Here is a 19,583-nt window from a genome sequence, read left to right on the forward strand (position 1 = left end):
GAGGAGTTCGTTAAAGTATAGCACCTTGACTTTTAGGCCTGCTTCCTGTTGCTACTAGGGGGCGCTATGACGTTAAGTAAATATCAGCCATTATTTGTCCTCAGGGTTGGACTCTCATGAATCGTGAAAAGTTGCGATGTAATCGGACAACATACACCCACTTCCTGTTTCGGCGGCGAAACGCACAAAATGGCCGCCCCGCCATGGCCACGCCCTATAACGAAAAGTTTTTCTTTTAACAACTTTTCATCTTTAACGTCTTAAGATGGCACAGACCAAGTTTGAAGTTGATTGGATGAAATCTCTAGGAGGAGTTCGTTAAAGTACGACGTGGAAATTTCGAACTTTGAAATAGAAATGGCGGACTTCCTGTTGGGTTTAGGGTATGGCTCTAATGAAGTTGTTTGTACATCTTGACATGTTACATATGTGTACCAAGTTTCGTGAGTCTACGTTAAACGCACTGCAGGGGCTCAATTTTCTTACCTTTCTAGGGGGCGCTAGCGAGCCATTTTTGTGCGCCTATTCCCGAAGCCCTTAAAATACGTAAATGTTCACCAGACTTGATGCGACCGCCAAATTTGGTGAGTGTTTGAATATATTAAGCCCCTCAAAAAGCCAATTCATTTGACGGGAAAATAAAAATAATAATAGAAAGAAAGAAACAATAATTCCTTCAGTTTCAAAAATAGAAACAATAGAATAGAAACAATTAAAGCTGCGAGCAGCGATGGACGGGCCCTCGCGCCTCTGTGCGCGTCGGGGTTACTGGCGGACGGCGCTCCTTGCGACCGTGCATTTGCGCGGCACTCAGACACCGCAAACCGTCACCAATGAAAAGGGAACTCCCTGCCGAGTTCAACAATACCTCACACAAGACTCTACGTCATACGGTTCATTAGCTGTGAAAGGGGGCGTGGCTAAAGCATAGGGGGCGGGTCCAACCATCACCAATTAAAAATGACTGACGAAAAGTTTTTCTTTTAATAACTTTTCATCGTTAAGGTGTTGGGATGGTACAGAATGGCGGACTTCCTGTTGGGTTTAGGGTATGGCTCTAATGAAGTTTTTTGTACATCTTGACATGTTACATATGTGTACCAAGTTTCGTGAGTCTACGTTAAACGCACTGCAGGGGCTCAATTTTCTTAACTTTCTAGGGGGCGCTAGCCAGCCAGTTATCTAACAGGGAGAACACAATGTGTGCAAGTAGACGGCTTCACTTCTGCCTTCCTAAATATTTCAAAAGGGGTGCCTCAAGGCTCAGTCCTTGGGCCACTTCTTTTTAGCATTTATATGAACAACCTCTGCAATAATATAAATAATACAAACTATCATTACTATGCTGATGATACTGTTCTCTACTGTTCTGGGTCCACTTTAGGTCAGGCAATCACAAATTTACAATCCGCTTTTAACATCTTGCAACATAATCTGGCTACTTTAAAATTGGTTCTAAACTCAAAAAAAAACTAAAGTCATTTCACAAGGGGAAAATCATCTAAAAACAATGTCCCAACCATTTGTACACTTTCAGGTACAGAAATCGAAGAAGTGTCGCATTACAAATATTTGGGCATTATCATTGATCAATCACTGAAGTTGAAGTTAGGTTTTTTTCTTCAGAATCAAGTCTTGTTTATCCTTTGGAGCAAAAAAACAACTTGTAAATGCAACATTCTTGTCTGTTTTGGACTATGGTGACATTTTATATATGTATTCAACCTCCCAGTGTCTTCATGCTTTGGACACGGTGTTTCATGGAGCCTTAAGATTCATCACAAACTTAAAATCTCATACCCATCACTGTTTGCTGTACTCTCGGGTCGAGTGGTTCTCCCTCTCAATTAGGCGTTGGATGCACTGGCATCTTTTTATTTATAAATCAGTATTAGTACTACTTCCTCCTTATCTGAACGCTTACATCCTCCCGAGGTCTGCAGGGACATATCACTTGCGTTCACAGGATCTGTTTTTATTGTCAGTCCCTAAAGCCTGCACTGACTTTGGCAAAAAGGCTTTTAATTTTGCAGCACCATCTGCATGGAATCAGCTTCAGAATGAACTATAGTTGAAGGAGTTGGTCTCACTTTATTCTTTTAAAGGCTTTTTAAAGGACCTTGCAGAAAGGCAGTCTGTCTGTCATTGTTTTTAAATCGATTTAGGACCCAGATTTTTTTTTTATGGTGACATTGTTGTTTGAATATTATGAGTGAAAGTGTGTCTATGTTTTTACTTGTTATTGTCTTTGTATTTATTTGAAACCACGCTGCTGCCACTTGCCAGGACACTCTTGTAAAAGAGATTTGTAATCTCAAGGAGTTTTTTATCCTGGTTAAATAAAGGTTTGAATGAATGAATGTGTACATCTCTATACGTCTCTTAGCGTCATTATGCAAGGCAAAGCGCAGATTGCAATATTTGCAAAACCTACTTTTTCAATTTGCTAGGGTTTTCACCGGAACTGCCTGAAACTTGCCATATAGCATCTTCAGATGGTCCTGACAAATATTTATCAGAATTTTGCTTGGTTAAAAAATGCGCACAAACACAAACGTTAGAATACCTTGGCCAGAGTAAATGGTACCTTGCGATTCTTGTTTGGCATGCCACTGCAAGGCTCTGTACCGGATTTGACGATGATCGGCCATTAGGGGACGCTATAATCAAGGTATCTGTATGGCATTTTGGCCTGTAACTCAATGTAAATGGGAAATTTACAGAACAGTCCGCCCATTGAGGGCGGACTCTCCCCCCTCGGACTCATTAACCTCCACGCTGGTCATCGGAAGCTCCATGGTAAGGGACCTCCACATTCCCCCTTTACCTAGCGGTCCCTCCAAGGTCTACTGCTTCCCCGGTGCCAAGGTCCGTGACATCCAGCACAAACTTCCCGGCATCCTCGCGCGCCACGCCAAGGTCGACAACATCATCGTGCATGTGGGCACAAACGACATCAGAGAGAGACGGTCGATAGCACTCCAGGAAGATTTCACCACTCTCCTCTCCACCCTGATGGGTGCAGGCAAACGGATCATCATCTCTGGGCCTCTACCTACCTACAGGAAGGGTGCGGAGAGATGGTCCAGACTGTTCTGGCTCCACACCTGGCTGGAACCACTCTGCACTTCCCTGAGCATTCCCTATGTTGACAACTTCAACTTGTTCTGGGAGATGCCCAACCTGCTGAAGCGTGATGGTCTCCACCCAAACCGACACGGAGCCAGGATGCTATCTGACAACATAACGACCACACTGACAGAAGGCAAGTATTGACATTATGTTGAAAATATCACAGATTCATGTCCCCCAGATATTGATCCTGATAGCACTATACAAGTGGATGATTCTGAAAATGTTTTCTGCAGGATAACAAGTAGTACTATTATTATTCCAGTAACGTGTAGTACTAGTGCTATTCCAGTAACATGTAGTACTAGTGCTATTCCAATTATAATCAACAATAGACCACACAAAGTGGTGAATAGAGGGGCAATACTTAACAACCTAATTGGAATTAAAACTACCACTGCAATGATAGAAAAGGTTAGGAAAATTAGATGTGGATTAGTGAATGTCAGATCTCTGTCTTCTAAAGCAGTACTAGTAAATGAACTGATATCTGATAATCAAATTGATTTATTCTGTCTTACTGAAACCTGGCTGGGCCATGAAGAATATGTTAGTCTAAATGAAGCGACTCCTCCCAGTCATATTAATACTCAAATTCCTAGAGGCTCAGGCCGAGGAGGGGGAGTTGCAGCCATATTTGATTCAAGCCTATTAATTAACCCTAAACCCAAACTAAATTATAACTCTTTTGAAAGTCTTGTTCTTAATCTTCAACATCCAACACGGAAATCAGTACAGCCAATTATATTTGTTGTTGTCTACCGACCTCCAGGTCCGTATTCTGAATTTTTATCTGAATTCTCAGAGTTTTTATCATGTGTAGTACTTAAATCAGACAAAGTACTTATTGTAGGTGATTTTAATATCCATGTGGATGTTGACAGTAATAGCCTTACTACTGTTTTCAACTCACTTCTAGATTCTATTGGCTTCAGTCAGAGTGTGCATGAGGCCACGCACTGTTTTAACCACACCCTCGACCTCATGCTGGCATATGGTATCAAAATTGAAGATGTATTAGTATTCCCGCAAAATCCTTTATTATCAGACCACTTCTTAATTACTTTCGAATTCTTAATACCCGATTGATTATACAACATTAGATAAAAGCTTCTATACTAGATGCCTATCTGACAGTGCTATAGCTAAATTTAAGGAAGACATTCCAACAGCACTAAACTCATTACCTTGTTTTAATACAACAGAGGACCTTTATGTAAACTTTAGTCCCTCTCAAATCGACAATTGTGTAGATGGTGTTACGGCCTGCCTACGGACTACTTTAGACTCTGTTGCTCCACTAAAAAAGAAGAAGATGAAGCAAAGGAAACTAGCACCTTGGTATAACTCCCAAACTCGTAAATTAAAGCAAAACTCGCGAAAACTTGAAAGTAAATGGCGCTCAATCAAAATGGAAGAGTCTCGTTTGGACTGACAAGACAGTTTGAAAACCTATAGGACGGCCCTCAGACATGCCAGATCAGACTATTACTCATCATTAATAGAAGAAAACAAGAACAACCCAAGGTTTCTTTTCAGCACTGTAGCCAGGCTGACAGATAGTGACAGCTCTACTGAACCATCTATTCCTCTAGCTCTGAGTAGTGATGACTTCATGAGCTTCTTTAATGATAAAATTACAACAATTAGAGATAAAATTCATCACCTTTTGCCCTCAACTTCTAATGGTTCACCTTTCAACGCAGGACTAGAAGAGAAAGAACGACTAGACCTGACATTTACTTAGACTGTTTTTATCCTATAGACCTTCAACAACTAATGGTAAAGGTATCTTCAGCAAAGCCATCTACCTGTCTCTTAGACCCCATCCCAACGAGATTACTCAAAGAAGCGTTACCCGTGGTTAACACCTCTCTACTAGATATGATCAATATGTCTCTATTAACAGGTTATGTACCGCAGTCATTTAAAGTAGCCGTGATAAGACCTCTTCTGAAAAAACCCACCCTCGATCCTGAGGGCTTAGCAAACTATAGACCTATATCTAACCTTCCCTTTCTCTCCAAGATCCTTGAGAAAGTAGTTGCTAATCAGTTATGTGATTTCCTCCATAGCAACAGCTTATTTGAAGACTTTCAATCAGGATTTAGAAAGCATCATAGCACAGAGACGGCACTGGTGAAAATTACTAACGACCTTCTAACTGCTGCAGACAAAGGACTTGTCTCCATACTTGTTTTATTAGATCTTAGTGCTGCATTTGACACTATTGACCATACAATCCTGTTACAGAGATTAGAACACTTAGTCGGAATTAAAGGAATTGCACTAAGCTGGTTTAAGTCTTATTTTTCTGATCGATCTCAATTTGTTAATGTTAATGATAAATCCTCTAAGTACGCGAGGGTTATGCATGGCGTTCCACAGGGCTCGGTGCTTGGACCAGTTTTGTTCTCCTTGTATATGCTTCCTCTTGGTAATATCATTAGGGAACACTCAATTAACTATCACTGCTATGCGGACGACACCCAATTATACTTGTCAATCAAACCAGACGAAACAAATCAGTTGGCTAAACTTCAAGCATGTATTAAAGATATAAAATCCTGGATGACCTATAATTTTCTGATGTTAAACTGTAACAAAACTGAAGTTATTGTGCTGGGCCCTAAACACCTCCGAACTTCATTATCTACAGATATAGCTACTCTGGATGGTGTTGTCCTGGCCTCCAGCACTACTGTCAGAAATCTAGGAGCTATTTTTGATCAGGATATATCCTTTAATGCCCATCTAAAACAATCATCGAGAACAGCCTTTTTTCATCTTCGTAATATTGCCAAAATTAGGAATATCCTGTCTCAAAACGATGCTGAAAAACTGGTCCATGCATTTGTTACGTCCAGGCTGGACTATTGTAATTCCCTACTGTCAGGTTGCTCAAATAAGTCCCTTAAGACTCTCCAGCTGATCCAGAATGCTGCAGCACGTGTTCTGACGAGAACTAAGAAAAGAGATCATATTTCTCCTGTTTTAGCTTCTCTGCATTGGCTTCCTGTAAAATACAGGATTGACTTTAAAGTCCTTCTCCTGACCTACAAAGCCCTAAATGGTCAAGCACCATCCTATCTAGAACAGCTCTTAGTACCTTATTGTCCCACTAGAGCACTCTGATCCCAGAATGCAGAGTTACTTGTGGTTCCTAGAGTCTCCAAAAGTAGAATGGGAGCCAGAGCCTTCAGCTACCAGGCTCCTTTCCTGTGGAACCAGCTCCCAGTCTGGGTTAGGGGGGCAGACACCATCGCCTCATTTAAGAATAAACTGAAAACTCTCCTCTTTGATAAAGCTTATAGTTAGGTTAGATATGGTTCTATAGTGGAGTGAGGAGTTGCAGTGTCCGCCTAACCCGGCCCACCTGCTTCTCTTCATAGTCATCAGATTTATTGATCATATAATCAATAATATAGTGTGAGTAGAGGGAGGCAGGCCAGTACAGCCTCTCATCAATGTTTTCAATTGTTTCCTTTTGTATGCATCCTGTCCCAGAACTGCTTGTTACTAACCTAGCTCTGGGGAGTTTACTCCCCGGAGTCCTTATGTTTCTTCTTCGCAGAGCTATGCTCTGTGATTCCCTTCAACGCCCGGCCGCGTCCTGCTGCGTCTGCTACACCCACCCGTGCTCTGCAGCGCCACGTTTCATCCCGCAACGTCCTGCTGTGACATGAACTACAATGACTACCTTCAAAGTCACTGTTCCACTATCTTCAATGCGACTATTATTGCCTTCACACCCCCAACCGGCCCCGTCTGACACCGTCTACCAAGAGTCTCGGTCTACCGAGGTTTCTTCCCAAGAGGGAGTTTTTCCTCGCCACTGTCGCAATAGCCATTTATAATGCTTGCTCTTGAGGGAATTACTGTAATTGTTGGGGCTTTGTAAATTACAGAGTGTGGTCTAGACCTACTCTATCTGTAAAGTGTCTCGAGATAACTCTGTTATGATTTGATACTATAAATAAAATTGAATTGAATTGAATTGAATTGAAATGTGCAATTACCATTTACTACAGACCTTGCGGCTCACACGCAATATTTCCTGATGTTAGCTCCTCCCCGCCGTCACGCTTTGGGTTCGACTTTCAGAAAAAGAGAATTCCCATGTAGTTGCACACAAAACGTCAGTCAAATCCAATCTGCAGTCAAATCCAATCATTTAGCCTGTTTATTTCTGTCTGTGACAGATAAGAGTGAGGATGAGGATCTGGATGTGAAGTCAGAGAAGTGCCCTGCAGCAGGGAACGCCAGCAAGGACAGCAAAGACCCTCGTCGGCCCAAACGGCCACGCACCATCCTCACCACCCAGCAGAGGAGAGCTTTCAAGGTCTCCTTCGAGGTCTCCTCTAAACCCTGCAGAAAGGTAAGCCGAGAAGACTGAGTATAGTGAGATATTTGACTTAAGTGATGTACTGATCAAATTGTAGAAGGGCATTCTAAAGCTTTGAATGGTGGCAGCTTATTCTAAACATATGATGTGCTCATATTTAAGTTTCCCGTTTTAGGCAGAAAGAAAGTGAATTAAAGGAACACCCTGAGAGGGCTTCAGGTGCTGCGAGCAAATCACTCCGCCCAAGTAGCAGAAGTAGCAGTGCTTTGCCTTCTGAGAATATAGTTCCCAGTATGTATACAGTTAGAAGATGGCTGTGTCTCATGTGACCTTGTTATTTGTACAGGCTGTGACTATACAAATCACAACATGGAAATAGGAAAATGTTGGTGTTATTTTGTCACTTATTGGGAGCAGTAGGCTAGTTGGAACCGGTTAACTCCAGGATCTGTGCTAAGCTAGGCTAGATGGAGCCAGTTACCTCCAGGATCTGTGCTAAGCTAGGCTAGCGGTGGGGGCGTCAGACAGAGTTACAACACGCACAGAGATGAGAAGGTCATGTATGGACTTATCTAACTCTGGGGGATACGCTGAATAAGCTAAAGTCCCAATAAGTCGGCGTGTTCCTTTAAATAAAAATAATGTCTGTCTGACATTTGGGAACTATACACTACACTAGCACACACACACACACACACACACACACACACACACACACACACACACACACACATGATATTAGTGTGTAGAAATGGCTGATGAGTGTGCTGTGGCTTCAGGTGAGAGAGACGCTGGCTGCAGAGACTGGACTCAGTGTACGCGTGGTCCAGGTCTGGTTCCAGAACCAGAGGGCAAAGGTCAGTACAGCAGCACACCAAAACACTCACACTGGATACACAGATGATGTTATGTTCACACCATGTTGGATAGAAGTCAAATAAGAGAATGCCATTATGAACTGAGGGGAAGCTGTATTTTTACTAGACCAAAAAGCAGAACAAATGTAAAACAAAGAAGTGTCTCGGTGTATGGAGTTAAACTGTGGAATTAATTAGAAATTGACTTGAAAAAGTGTAACACAATCAACCAATTTAAAAAAAATTATTTAAATATAAAGTGTTTAACAAATATAAAACAGAAGTGTGAATACCAGAAGGTGCACAAAATGTATTGGACTTCTTGTGTTGTACTCGGTTATATAGCGTATACTTAGTTTCTGTAACTTTAATTTTTGTATGGAAAAATATACTTTTATGTAAAAAGGGTAGGTGTAATAAGCGCCGGCTTCAGCCTTCACCTTTTCGGTCTTGTTTGTTTCTTGTCTCTATGTATGTTTGACTGTTGTGAGTTACAGATGACCGAAAAAAAGAATTAAACTAAACTAAACTAAGGTAATCTCGCATTGCCAGACCTTCCTCCACAGCGCTGCGGAGGAAGGTCTGGCTAGTCCATACAGCATTCCTGGATGCGAGAAAACGTGCTCTGGTTTATTGGCATTTCTTTAAACCAATCACAATCATCGTGGGTGGGGCTAAGCTCCGGACGGAGCCACGGTGCCTCTGCTAAATAGTCTCAGGAAGGAACTTGTTTTGGTGGAACATGTGTACGTTCAAAAGTGGTTTTAGTCGTGTAACAGAAAACTCTGATTGGACAGATAGTCTAGCTAGCTGTCTGGATTTACCCTGCAGAGATCTAAGGAGCAGTTAACCATAGTCCTCACAAATCCACCAGAGGTTAGAACACCAACACAGAGACAGAGGAAGGGGACGGACATCCGGCCGAAAATAAGGGAATTTCTGGAACAATATCGATATACACTAGATGGAAGGTAGCATTCCATTTCCATGTGTATGAGTTGTGAGCATCACATCCACAGACAGCGGTTGACAAGTGTAGGTTTGGTTTCAAAAGTGTGTGTGTTTGGGGGGCGGGGAGGGGAGGGGCAAATACTTGCTGGAGCAACCAAATGTGGATTAATCCGCCGTTGGAAATAGTTCCCAACAAACTCACTGTTTTCCTCATGTGTGTGCAGCTATTTTATATTTTTTGGTTTTTAAAGTTGTACGTCTCTCAATAGGAACCAATGGGCTTGGAGCTGAGGGACACAGACAGGAAGTCAGACAGGTAGTCAGACAGTATTGAGAGACAGACTAACTGCTCTGATTTGTTAAAGCGTAACTCTCGCCAAAATGCAACCTAGGGTGTTTTTGTGAATGTACCCAAGTCAAACTTTCATTTAAAAGCGTATTTAGGATGGAAACGCCACTTTTAAGATTGACCGTATTCTCGTTTTGGGTCAAATGGCCTTTTGAAAGCTGTTTAGCCTCAAGAGGGCGGTAGTGGGCTGCATTGCAACACCATGTGACTAAGCTAGTCAGGTCGCTCTGTGTGCAAGGACAAAGAGGGACACGCTAGCTACTCCGCTATGTGCTAGCTGTGTAGCTATTCGACATACGTGACTCGCTGTTGGCCAGCTGTTCACTTGGGTGTGTGTATGTCCATACGTGTGTGTGCGTGTGTTAGTGATAGAGGAAAGGAAGCCTCTTAGGAAAGGAAAGGCACCTTGAGTCTTGATTTTCGAGGTTCTGACAATGATCACACTCTCATTCAGTACAGTAGCTAACTTCTTCCCAGCGGGAGAAAAGAAATGTGGCATTTACAGTTTTAACCAGGCCAAATTAGTCAAACACAACATCAACAGTATCGTGATCAAATGATACATTCACAGCAAAATAACGGGACGTGGTAGTCACCATCAGAGTAATAAATCAAACGCGCACCAATAGCGCTTATTAATCAGATCACATTAATGTTGTAACAAGTGGCAGCATTAGCCTTACTGACATTAATAAAACACACTATTTCTCTGCCCAGAACATTAAGCCTTACGTGTGTTATCTTCCATCAGTCCATAGGTATCCACGGAAAAATAGAACAAAGTTAATCACTCGTCAATGATTAACTAGAAAGACCTCCTCGGGGCAGTGGAGGAATTAAAACAACAGTTCAGGTCGACTGTTTATGAAAACGGTGTCTCTGTTGTCCGATTTTCGTCTAGAGAACGGTGTCCTCTCCTACAATTTTGAACACACGAGGTGTGTGTTTTAGATCCAAGAAATCCGTCTTTTGTCCGGAAAATGGATCAATTTAGCACAAGCTTGTCGTACTGACCTGTCTTCAACCGGAGTTAAGGTGGAAAGCAAGGCCTACAAAACAAACAGAATTATTTCCTAAAACGTATAAGGCAACCAAACTAACCTGAAGAGAACAAAACAAACCCAAATCAATCATTAACCTCCTAACTCGAAACCGGAGGAAGGAGCAGTTATCAAAACATCAAACAAAAAAACGTGCTCTGGTTTAGTGGCATTTCTTTAAACCAATCACAATTGTCTTGGGCGGTGCTAAGTGCCGGACAGAGCCACGTTGCCTCTGCTAAATAGCCTCGGGAAGGAACTTGTTTTGGTGGAACGTGTACGTTCAAAAGTAGTTTTAGTCGTGCAAGAGAAAACTCAGATTGGACAGATAGTCTAGCTAGCTGTCTGGTTGGAATTCCTTATCTTTATTTTGTACACTGTTAATGTTATTTATGACTCACTTTAGACTTTTGTTTGTTTGAATAATTTTTTAATCTATAATTTAGCTTTTTACTTTGTGTATCTATTTCCAGATGAAGAAGTTAGCCCGCAGACAACAGCAGCAGGAGCAACACAACAGCCAGAGGCTAGGCCAAGGTGAGGACACATTACCATCTGTGTGTGTGTGTGTGTGTGTGTGTGTGCATGCGTGCGCTTGTCTGCCATTATAACTGTAATGACGGTGATTACTGAGAGCTAGGTAATTTATGAATTATTTGGAGAAACAGCTTGAAATATTACATTTATTATGGGAGCAATAAACAGAGTGGAGTCACTCAGCAAACACTTCCAGTGTTGTGGGCTTTAGAATGAGTCCCACACTGTGAAGCCAGAGCCATGCTTCTCTGTGCAGCCCAGCTCCCATAGCTGCAGGCGCGCTGCCACTGGGTGCTCACAGCATATATGAGCACACAGTTTAGATAAGCGCTTTGGCAGGCGCTATCTGTTCAGGGACTCCCAGCATGTCAATATTGGCAGAGCAGCAGGTTTTATTATAGTGGAGGCTGCTGCTGGTAACCAAATGAGCTAAGCAGGGCAGCAAATGTGGGTTGTTTGAAACTGATGTTAGGATGAGATGAATTCTCCTGGATGGCTGCTGAGTAGAGCTTAGATCAGGCCCAAAAAATCAAGCCTGACCCTGCCTGAGCACGTTGTGTCCGAGCCCGGCCCGGCCCAACACATTAACTGGAATTATGAGCTTGGGCCCAATTTCAACCTGACACTTTTTTAATCTGTGGGCCGTTATAACTGACGTTCTCAACTACAATTCAGAGTTGTTTGAACTACAGACATCTGTTTAAAATGATCTTAATGAATAATGCAACAAGGACGAAGCATGTAAACTGCTCTGTTTATTTATTCTGAATGGAACAGATCGTAAATGGATCTGAATGAAGAAACGTAAAAAACAACAACAACGTATTTCTCTGTGAGTGCTTGCCCTGCCCTCAGGGGTAGCCTATGCTTGGAGAAGTTACAAAAGAGGACGTTGAAGGCTAACTATCATCTTTTCTGCCACGGCGAGCCTGCTTCATGTGTCTCTTCATCATCCAAGTCCCCGTTTTATTTGCTCTCATAGGCGAACAGCATGCCACACTTAATGCACTCGACAAAGCCGACACATGTTGTCACTTCCCACGACTTGTTTAAAATGGTTCCATACCTCAGACTTTCCTCCAAACTTCTCCTGTTTTTCTTTTTTTCTTTACATCCTCAAGCTCCATGTTGCACTTAAGCTCCACAATACAGGCCTGCAGGCCTGGCCGGTGTGATTTGTGCGAGAGGAGGAGACTCCACGCATGACACATGTTGCATTTTGTAACTGTAGTCTAACTTGTGTAACTTTTTGGACACATTTATTACTTTAGCCTAAATATAGCCTATATAGATAATATTTCTGATTATGGCATCGCTTTCTCCCCACCCAATTAGGCTATAGTAATGATTAAAAAAACACAAATGCTTGCTCAAGGGCCCGGCCCGACACTGGATAGTGGCGGAAAATAACGGCCCGGCCCGAAAGTCGGGTGGGCTCGGGTAAGGGTCTAAACACTACTGCTGAGATGTCTTCAAGAGATGACAGCCATCCATTTAGACACGGTATTTACACTATGTACATTATAAGATTTAATGTAAGAGCTCCAGAGAAAGACAATCGTATTTATACATGTACGTACATATAGTGCCAATAGCACCAAGCCAACATCTATGCTTTAACCTGGTTTATTTGCTCCAACCCAGCTGATGCAAACGCACCTCATTCACATTTTTTGTGCGAAATTTTAAAGTTTTCTTTTAATCCGCTTGACAGTTGAATGGAAACACAACTTGTGACGGTGGGTGATGGTGAGATGCCCTGACAACATGTAGAAGACAATGTGTGCATGCATGTGTGACCATACAGCTGAGAGTTGTAACCTGACCCTTTCAGAGGTGGTATCAGGGTGTATGGAGGGCCTGCTCAGCTCCTTCTCTGGGCATCTGCCCCCCAGCCAGCAGCAGCAGCTGACCATGGAACACAATGGCTATAACACTGAGGCCTTCCAGCAGGGCCTCACACCACCACAGATGCCTGGTGACCACATGAACCCCTACGGTGAGCATCACACTCTGTACTGACTGAGGCTACATCTCCATCGCTAGGTTTTGGTTTTTAAGCGTTTGAGTTTTGAGCCAAAAGTGTTTTTATCTCCAGTAGAAGAACTAATCTCTGTTTAAACTAACACGGCCAAACCTCATATCTCATCAACATTCTGGTATACTGGACGTAAACAGGAGGCTCCTCCCCCTGCTGGTAGTTACCATGGTAACGTTAGTAGCTATAAGGCCGTTTTATAGTCGTGCGTAAAATCGACAGCGTAGCCCCGCAGACCCCTCTGCGTCTACGCCAGACCCTACACCGTAGCCTGTAGTCTCTCGAAAAATGGAACTACATGTCGCAGCGACGAATGTCGCTCGGCCGTGGCTTGGTAGGGTTGCATCCCCCCCGCTTATTTCCTGGTTCTCCTTCTCCATAAACAACATGAGATCAAGGAGAGGGTTAACTTTTCCTGCTCCAGATTTCCCACCGTGGTCAGAAAGAACAGGGGAGACACTTTGTTTCTCTCACTAGGACTCTAGAGTCGCTACTCACTTCAAAGCTAATCGCCATCACTCTCTCACTTCTCCCTCGCTCTATCACACACTCCCCACACACACACACACACGTGCCGGCTCGACGCACACACTGGCGCACAAGTATAAACATCAGGCCACTCACGTAGGCTATGGCGAGAGATCTGCGTGGAGCCTGCGCACAACTGTAGTCTCAGAGGACGAGACGTCATGACTGATAAGACCCAATCAATTCAATTTTCAATTCAATTTTATTTATAGTATCAAATCATAACAAGAGTTATCTCGAGACACTTTACAGATAGAGTAGGTCCAGACCACACTCTATAATTTACAAAGCCCCAACAATTCCAACAATTACAGTAATTCCCTCAAGAGCAAGCAGTGCGACAGTGGCAAGGAAAAACTCCCTCTTGGGAAGAAACCTCGGACAGACCCAGGCTCTTGGTAGGCGGTGTCTGACGGGCCGGTTGGGGGTGTGATGAACAGTGGCAATAATAGTCACATTAATAATGGAACAGTGACTGGATGTAGCGGGAAGCTGCAGGGTTCAGCCGGAAGCAGCATGACATTGCAGGGCACCGCTGAGCTCGGCAGGGAGTGCAGCAGGACCACGGCGACAGCTGGAACCAGGATCTTGGTGCCAACGTTCTCCAAGGAAATACGCTGGGGGGAAAACATAAGGACTCCTGGGAGTAAACTCCCCAGAAGCTAGGATTAGTAACAAGCATTTCTGGGACTGGATACACACAAATAGTAATAGTAAAAGTAATAGAAAGGGAGAGGAGAGAGCAGCTCAGTGTGTCAAAGGAAGGAAGGAAGTCCCCCGGCAGTCTAGAACTATAACAGCGTAACTATAACAGCGTAACTAAGAGAGACAGGTCATAAGGAAAGGTAGCTTTTTCGGGCTTAGAACTCTCCCCATGCCGGATCGGGCTTGGCTGGCCTGCCTCCCTCTACTTTGTTATGTATTATTAGTCTAACAATTATGAAGAGAAGCAGGTGGGCCAGTTAGGTGAACACTGCAACTCCTCACTCCCTAACTATAAGCTTTATCAAATAGAAGAGTTTTAAGTTCATTCTTGAAAGCGATTACAGTTTCTGCCCCCCGAACCCAGATCGGGAGCTGGTTCCATAGGAGAGGAGCCTGATAACTGAAGGCTCTTGCTCCCATTCTACTTTTAGAGACTCTAGGTACCACCAGTAACTCTGCATTCTGGGAGCGCAGTGCTCTAGTGGGACAATAAGGTATTAGGAGCTCTTCTAGATATGATGGTGCTAGACCATTTAGAGCTTTGTAGGTCAATAGAAGGATTTTAAACTCAATCCTGGATTCAACAGGAAGCCAGTGCAGAGAAGCTAATACAGGAGAAATATGATCTCTTCTCTTAGTTCTTGTGAGAACACGTGCTGCAGCATTCTGGATCAGCTGGAGAGTCTTAAGGGACTTATTTGAGCAACCTGACAGTAGGGAGTTACAATAGTCCAGCCTGGAAGTAACAAATGCATGCACTAGTTTTTCAGCGTCGTTTTGAGACAGGATATTCCTAATTTTGGCAATGTTACGAAGATGAAAAAAGGCTGTTCTTGAGGTTTGTTGTAGATTGGCATTAAAGGATATATCCTGATCAAAAATAACTCCTAAATTTCTGACAGTAGTGCTGGAGGCCAGGGCAATACCATCCAGAGTAGCTATATCTTTAGATAATGAGGTTCTGAGGTGTTTAGGTCCCAGTACAATAACTTCAGTTTTGTTAGGGTTTAACATCAGAAAATTATAGGTCATCCAGGATTTTATATCTTTAATGCACGTTGAAATTTAGCTAGCTGACTGGTTTCGTCCGTTTGATTGACAAGTATAATTGGGTGTCATCCGCATAACAGTGAAAGTTAATTGAGTGTTTCCTAATAATATTGCCTAGAGGAAGCATATATAAGGAGAATAGAATTGGTCCAAGCACTGAGCCTTGAGGAACCCCATGGCTAACTTTAGCGTACTTGGAGGATTTATCATTAACATTAACAAATTGAGATCGATCAGAGAAATAGGACTTAAACCAGCTTAGAGCAATTCCTTTAATGCCAATTAAGTGTTCCAATCTCTGTAACAGGATTGAATGGTCAATAGTGTCAAATGCAGCACTAAGATCTAGTAAAACAAGAATGGAGACAAGTCCTTTGTCTGCAGCAGTTAAAAGGTCGTTAGTAATTTTCACCAGTGCCGTCTCTGTGCTATGATGCTTTCTAAATCCTGATTGAAAGTCATCAAATAAACTATTGCTATGTAGAAAATCACATAACTGATTAGCAACCACCTTCTCAAGGATCTTGGAGAGAAAGGGAAGGTTAGATATAGGTCTATAGTTTGCTAAGACCTCAGGATCGAGGGTGGGTTTTTTCAGAAGAGGTTTTATCACAGCTACTTTAAATGACTGCGGTACATAACCTGTTAATAAGGACATATTGATCATATCTAGTAATGAAGTGTATACCACGGGTAACGCTTCTTTAAGTAGCCTCGTTGGGATGGGGTCTAAGAGACAGGTAGATGGCTTTGCTGAGGATATCTTTAATATTAATTGTTGAAGGTCTATAGGATAAAAGCAGTCTAAGTATATGTCGAGACTAGTCGTTATTTCTAGCGACTCTGCGTTTAAAGGTGAACCGTTAGAGGTTGAAGGCAAAAGGTGATGAATTTTATCTCTAATTGTTGTAATTTTATCATTAAAGAAGTTCATGAAGTCATCACTACTCAGAGCTAGAGGAATAGATGGCTCAGTAGAGCTGTGACTATCTGTCAGCCTGGCTACAGTGCTGAAAAGAAACCTTGGGTTGTTCTTGTTTTCTTCTATTAGTGATGAGTAATAGTCTGATCTGGCCTTTCTTAGGGCCTTCCTATAGGTTTTCAGACTTTCTTGCCAATCGAAACGGGATTCTTCCACTTTGGTGGAACGCCACTTACATTCGAGGTTTCGCGAGATTTGTTTTAATTTGCGGGTTTGGGAGTTATACCAAGGTGCTAATTTCCTTTGCTTCATCATCTTCTTTTCAGGGGAGCAACAGAGTCTAAGGTCGTCCGTAGGCAAGTCGTAGCACCGTCTACAAATGTATCAATTTGAGAGGGACTGAGGTTAACATAGAGGTCCTCGGTTATGTTAAGGCATGACATAGAGTCGAATGCTGTTGGAATATCTTCTTTAAATTTAGCTATAGCACTGTCAGATAGGCATCTGGTGTAGAAGCTTTTATCTAATTTAATATAGTCAGGTAGTAAGAATTCGAAAGTGATTAAAGAATGATCTGACAATACCGAATTCTCATGGAAATATTATTAAATCCTCAATTTCAATACCATATGCCAGCACAAGGTCGAGGGTGTGGTTGAAACAGTGCGTCGCCTTGTGCACACTCTGACTGAAACCGATTGAATCCAGTAATGAGTTGAAAGCAGTACTAAGGCTATCATTGTCAACATCCACATGGATATTAAAATCACCTACAATAAGTACTTGGTCTGATTTAAGGACTAAACATGATAAAAACTCTGAGAATTCAGATAAAAATTCAGAATACGGACCTGGAGCCCTGTAAATAACAACAAATATAATTGGCTGTAATGTTTTCCATTTTGGATGTTGAAGATTAAGAACAAGACTTTCAAAGGAGTTATAATTTAATTTAGGTTTAGGAGTAATTAACAGGCTTGCATCAAAGATGGCTGCAACTCTCCCTCCTCGGCCTGAGCCTCTAGGAATTTGAGTATTAATATGACTGGGAGGAGTGGCTTCATTTAGACTGACATAGTCTTCATGGCCCAGCCAGGTTTCAGTAAGACAAAATAAATCAATGTTGTTATCTGATATCAACTCGTTAACCAATAATGCTTTAGAAGACAGAGATCTAATATTTAATAGTCCACATCTAATTTTCTTATTTTGTTCTATCGTTGCAGTCGTTTCAGGAGGAGAAACGTTGGCGTCGGTGTCGGTGTTGTCAAAGGTCTCCGGTTTAGGGGCTCAAAAATGCCAGAGCAGGGGGAATGAGAGGGGGAAACGTTAGAGCAGGGGGAATGAGAGGGGGAAACACCAGAGCAGGGGGAATGAGAGGGGGAAACGTAGCAGAAGATATTCCTTTTTAAACCAAAACGTAGAAATGTAAATGTATCCTGAGCTGTGGCATTTCTACATGTGTTCTCTGTGCTCTCCTTTCAATTCAATTCAATTCAATTCAATTCAATTTTATTTATAGTATCAAATCATAACAAAAGTTATCTCGAGACACTTTACAGACAGAGTAGGTCTAGACCACACTCTATAAATTCCAAAACCCCAACAATTACAGTAATTCCCTCAAGAGCAAGCATTAGCAGTGGCTATTGCGACAGTGGCAAGAAAAAACTCCCTTTAAGGAAGAAACCTCGGCAGACCCAGACTCTTGGTAGGCGGTGTCTGACGGGCCGGTTGGGGGCGTGATGAACAGTGGTGATAATAGTCACATTAGAAGTCACAGTGACTTCGAAGGTTATCGTGGAAGTTCATGTCATAGCAGGGCACATCGTGTCATACTGAGTAGTGCAGTCTCCTATACCGGATCCTGACTACTCTGTGCATAGGAACATCACAGCAGGGTGTTGCGGGATGTGACGTGGCGCTGCAGAGCACGGGTGGGTGCGGCGGGTGCAGCAGGACGCAGCAGGACGCAGCAGGAAGCGGCCGGGAAATGCCGAGAATAGCTAGATAGAGCTAGATTAGTAACAAGCAAGCATTTCTTGGACAGGATGCATACAAAAGTAAAGTGTGTCTTAGGGAGGAACAGCCTCCCCGGCAGTCTAGAATTGTAATAGCATAACTTAAGAGAGGCAGGTTAAAGAGAGGTGCCTGGTCGGGCTAGAACTCTCCCCAACCGGATCGGGCTGTACTGGCCCGCCTCCCTCTACTCTCGCTAGATTATTAATTATACAGTATATAAAACCGATGACTACGAGGAGAAGCAGGTGGGCCGGGTTAGGCGGACGCTGCAACTCCTCACTCCTTAACTATAAGCTTTATCAAAGAGGAGGGTTTTCAGTTTACTCATAAATGTGGTGACGGTGTCTGCTCCTCGAACCCAGACTGGGAGCTGGTTCCACAATACTGGAGCCTGATAGCTGAAGGCCCTGGCCCCCAGTCTACTTCCAGAGACTCTAGAAACCATAAGTAGCCCCGCATTCTGGGAGCGCAGTGCTCTAGTGGGACAATAAGGTACTATGAGCTCTTCTAAGTATGATGGTGCTTGACCATTTAGAGCTTTGTAAGTCAGGAGGAGGATTTTAAATTCGATCCTAGATTTCACTGGAAGCCAATGCAGAGAAGCTAATACAGGAGAAATATGATCTCTTCTCTTAGTTCTCGTCAGAACACGTGCTGCAGCATTCTGGATCAGTTGGAGAGTCTTAAGGGACTTATTTGGGCAACCTGATAATAAGGAATTGCAGTAATCTAGTCTAGAAGTAACGAATGCATGGACAAGTTTTTCAGCATCGTTTTGAGACAGGATATTCCTAATTTTGGCAATGTTACGAAGATGGAAAAAGGCTATTCTTGAGGTTTGTTTTAAGTGGGCGTTGAAGGATATATCCTGATCAAAAATAACTCCTAGATTTCTGACAGCAGTGCTGGAGGCCAGGGTAATACCATCCAGAGTAACTATATCTTTCGAAAACGAAGTTCGGCGGTGCGTTGGTCCTATCACAATAACTTCAGTTTTGTCTGAGTTTAACATCAGGAAATTGTGGGTCATCCAGGATTTTATATCCTCAATACACGTTTGAAGTCTTGCTAACTGACCACTTTCATCTGGCTTAATTGACAGATATA

General features: G+C 42.8%; 1 protein-coding gene across 1 annotated transcript in view; it reads left to right on the forward strand.

The window, feature by feature from the left end:
* LOC114571249 (LIM homeobox transcription factor 1-beta-like) overlaps positions 1 to 19,583 on the forward strand; it is a 107,179-nt gene that overhangs the window by 72,857 nt on the left and 14,739 nt on the right. The window contains exons 6-9 of the mRNA XM_028602115.1: positions 7,335 to 7,510; positions 8,257 to 8,334; positions 11,148 to 11,211; positions 13,046 to 13,210. Of these exons, the coding sequence (XP_028457916.1) occupies positions 7,335 to 7,510; positions 8,257 to 8,334; positions 11,148 to 11,211; positions 13,046 to 13,210 (483 nt within the window). The remainder of the gene's footprint in view (positions 1 to 7,334; positions 7,511 to 8,256; positions 8,335 to 11,147; positions 11,212 to 13,045; positions 13,211 to 19,583) is intronic.

The sequence above is a fragment of the Perca flavescens genome, chromosome 16 (assembly GCF_004354835.1).
Source record: "Perca flavescens isolate YP-PL-M2 chromosome 16, PFLA_1.0, whole genome shotgun sequence".
Lineage (NCBI taxonomy): Eukaryota > Metazoa > Chordata > Actinopteri > Perciformes > Percidae > Perca > Perca flavescens.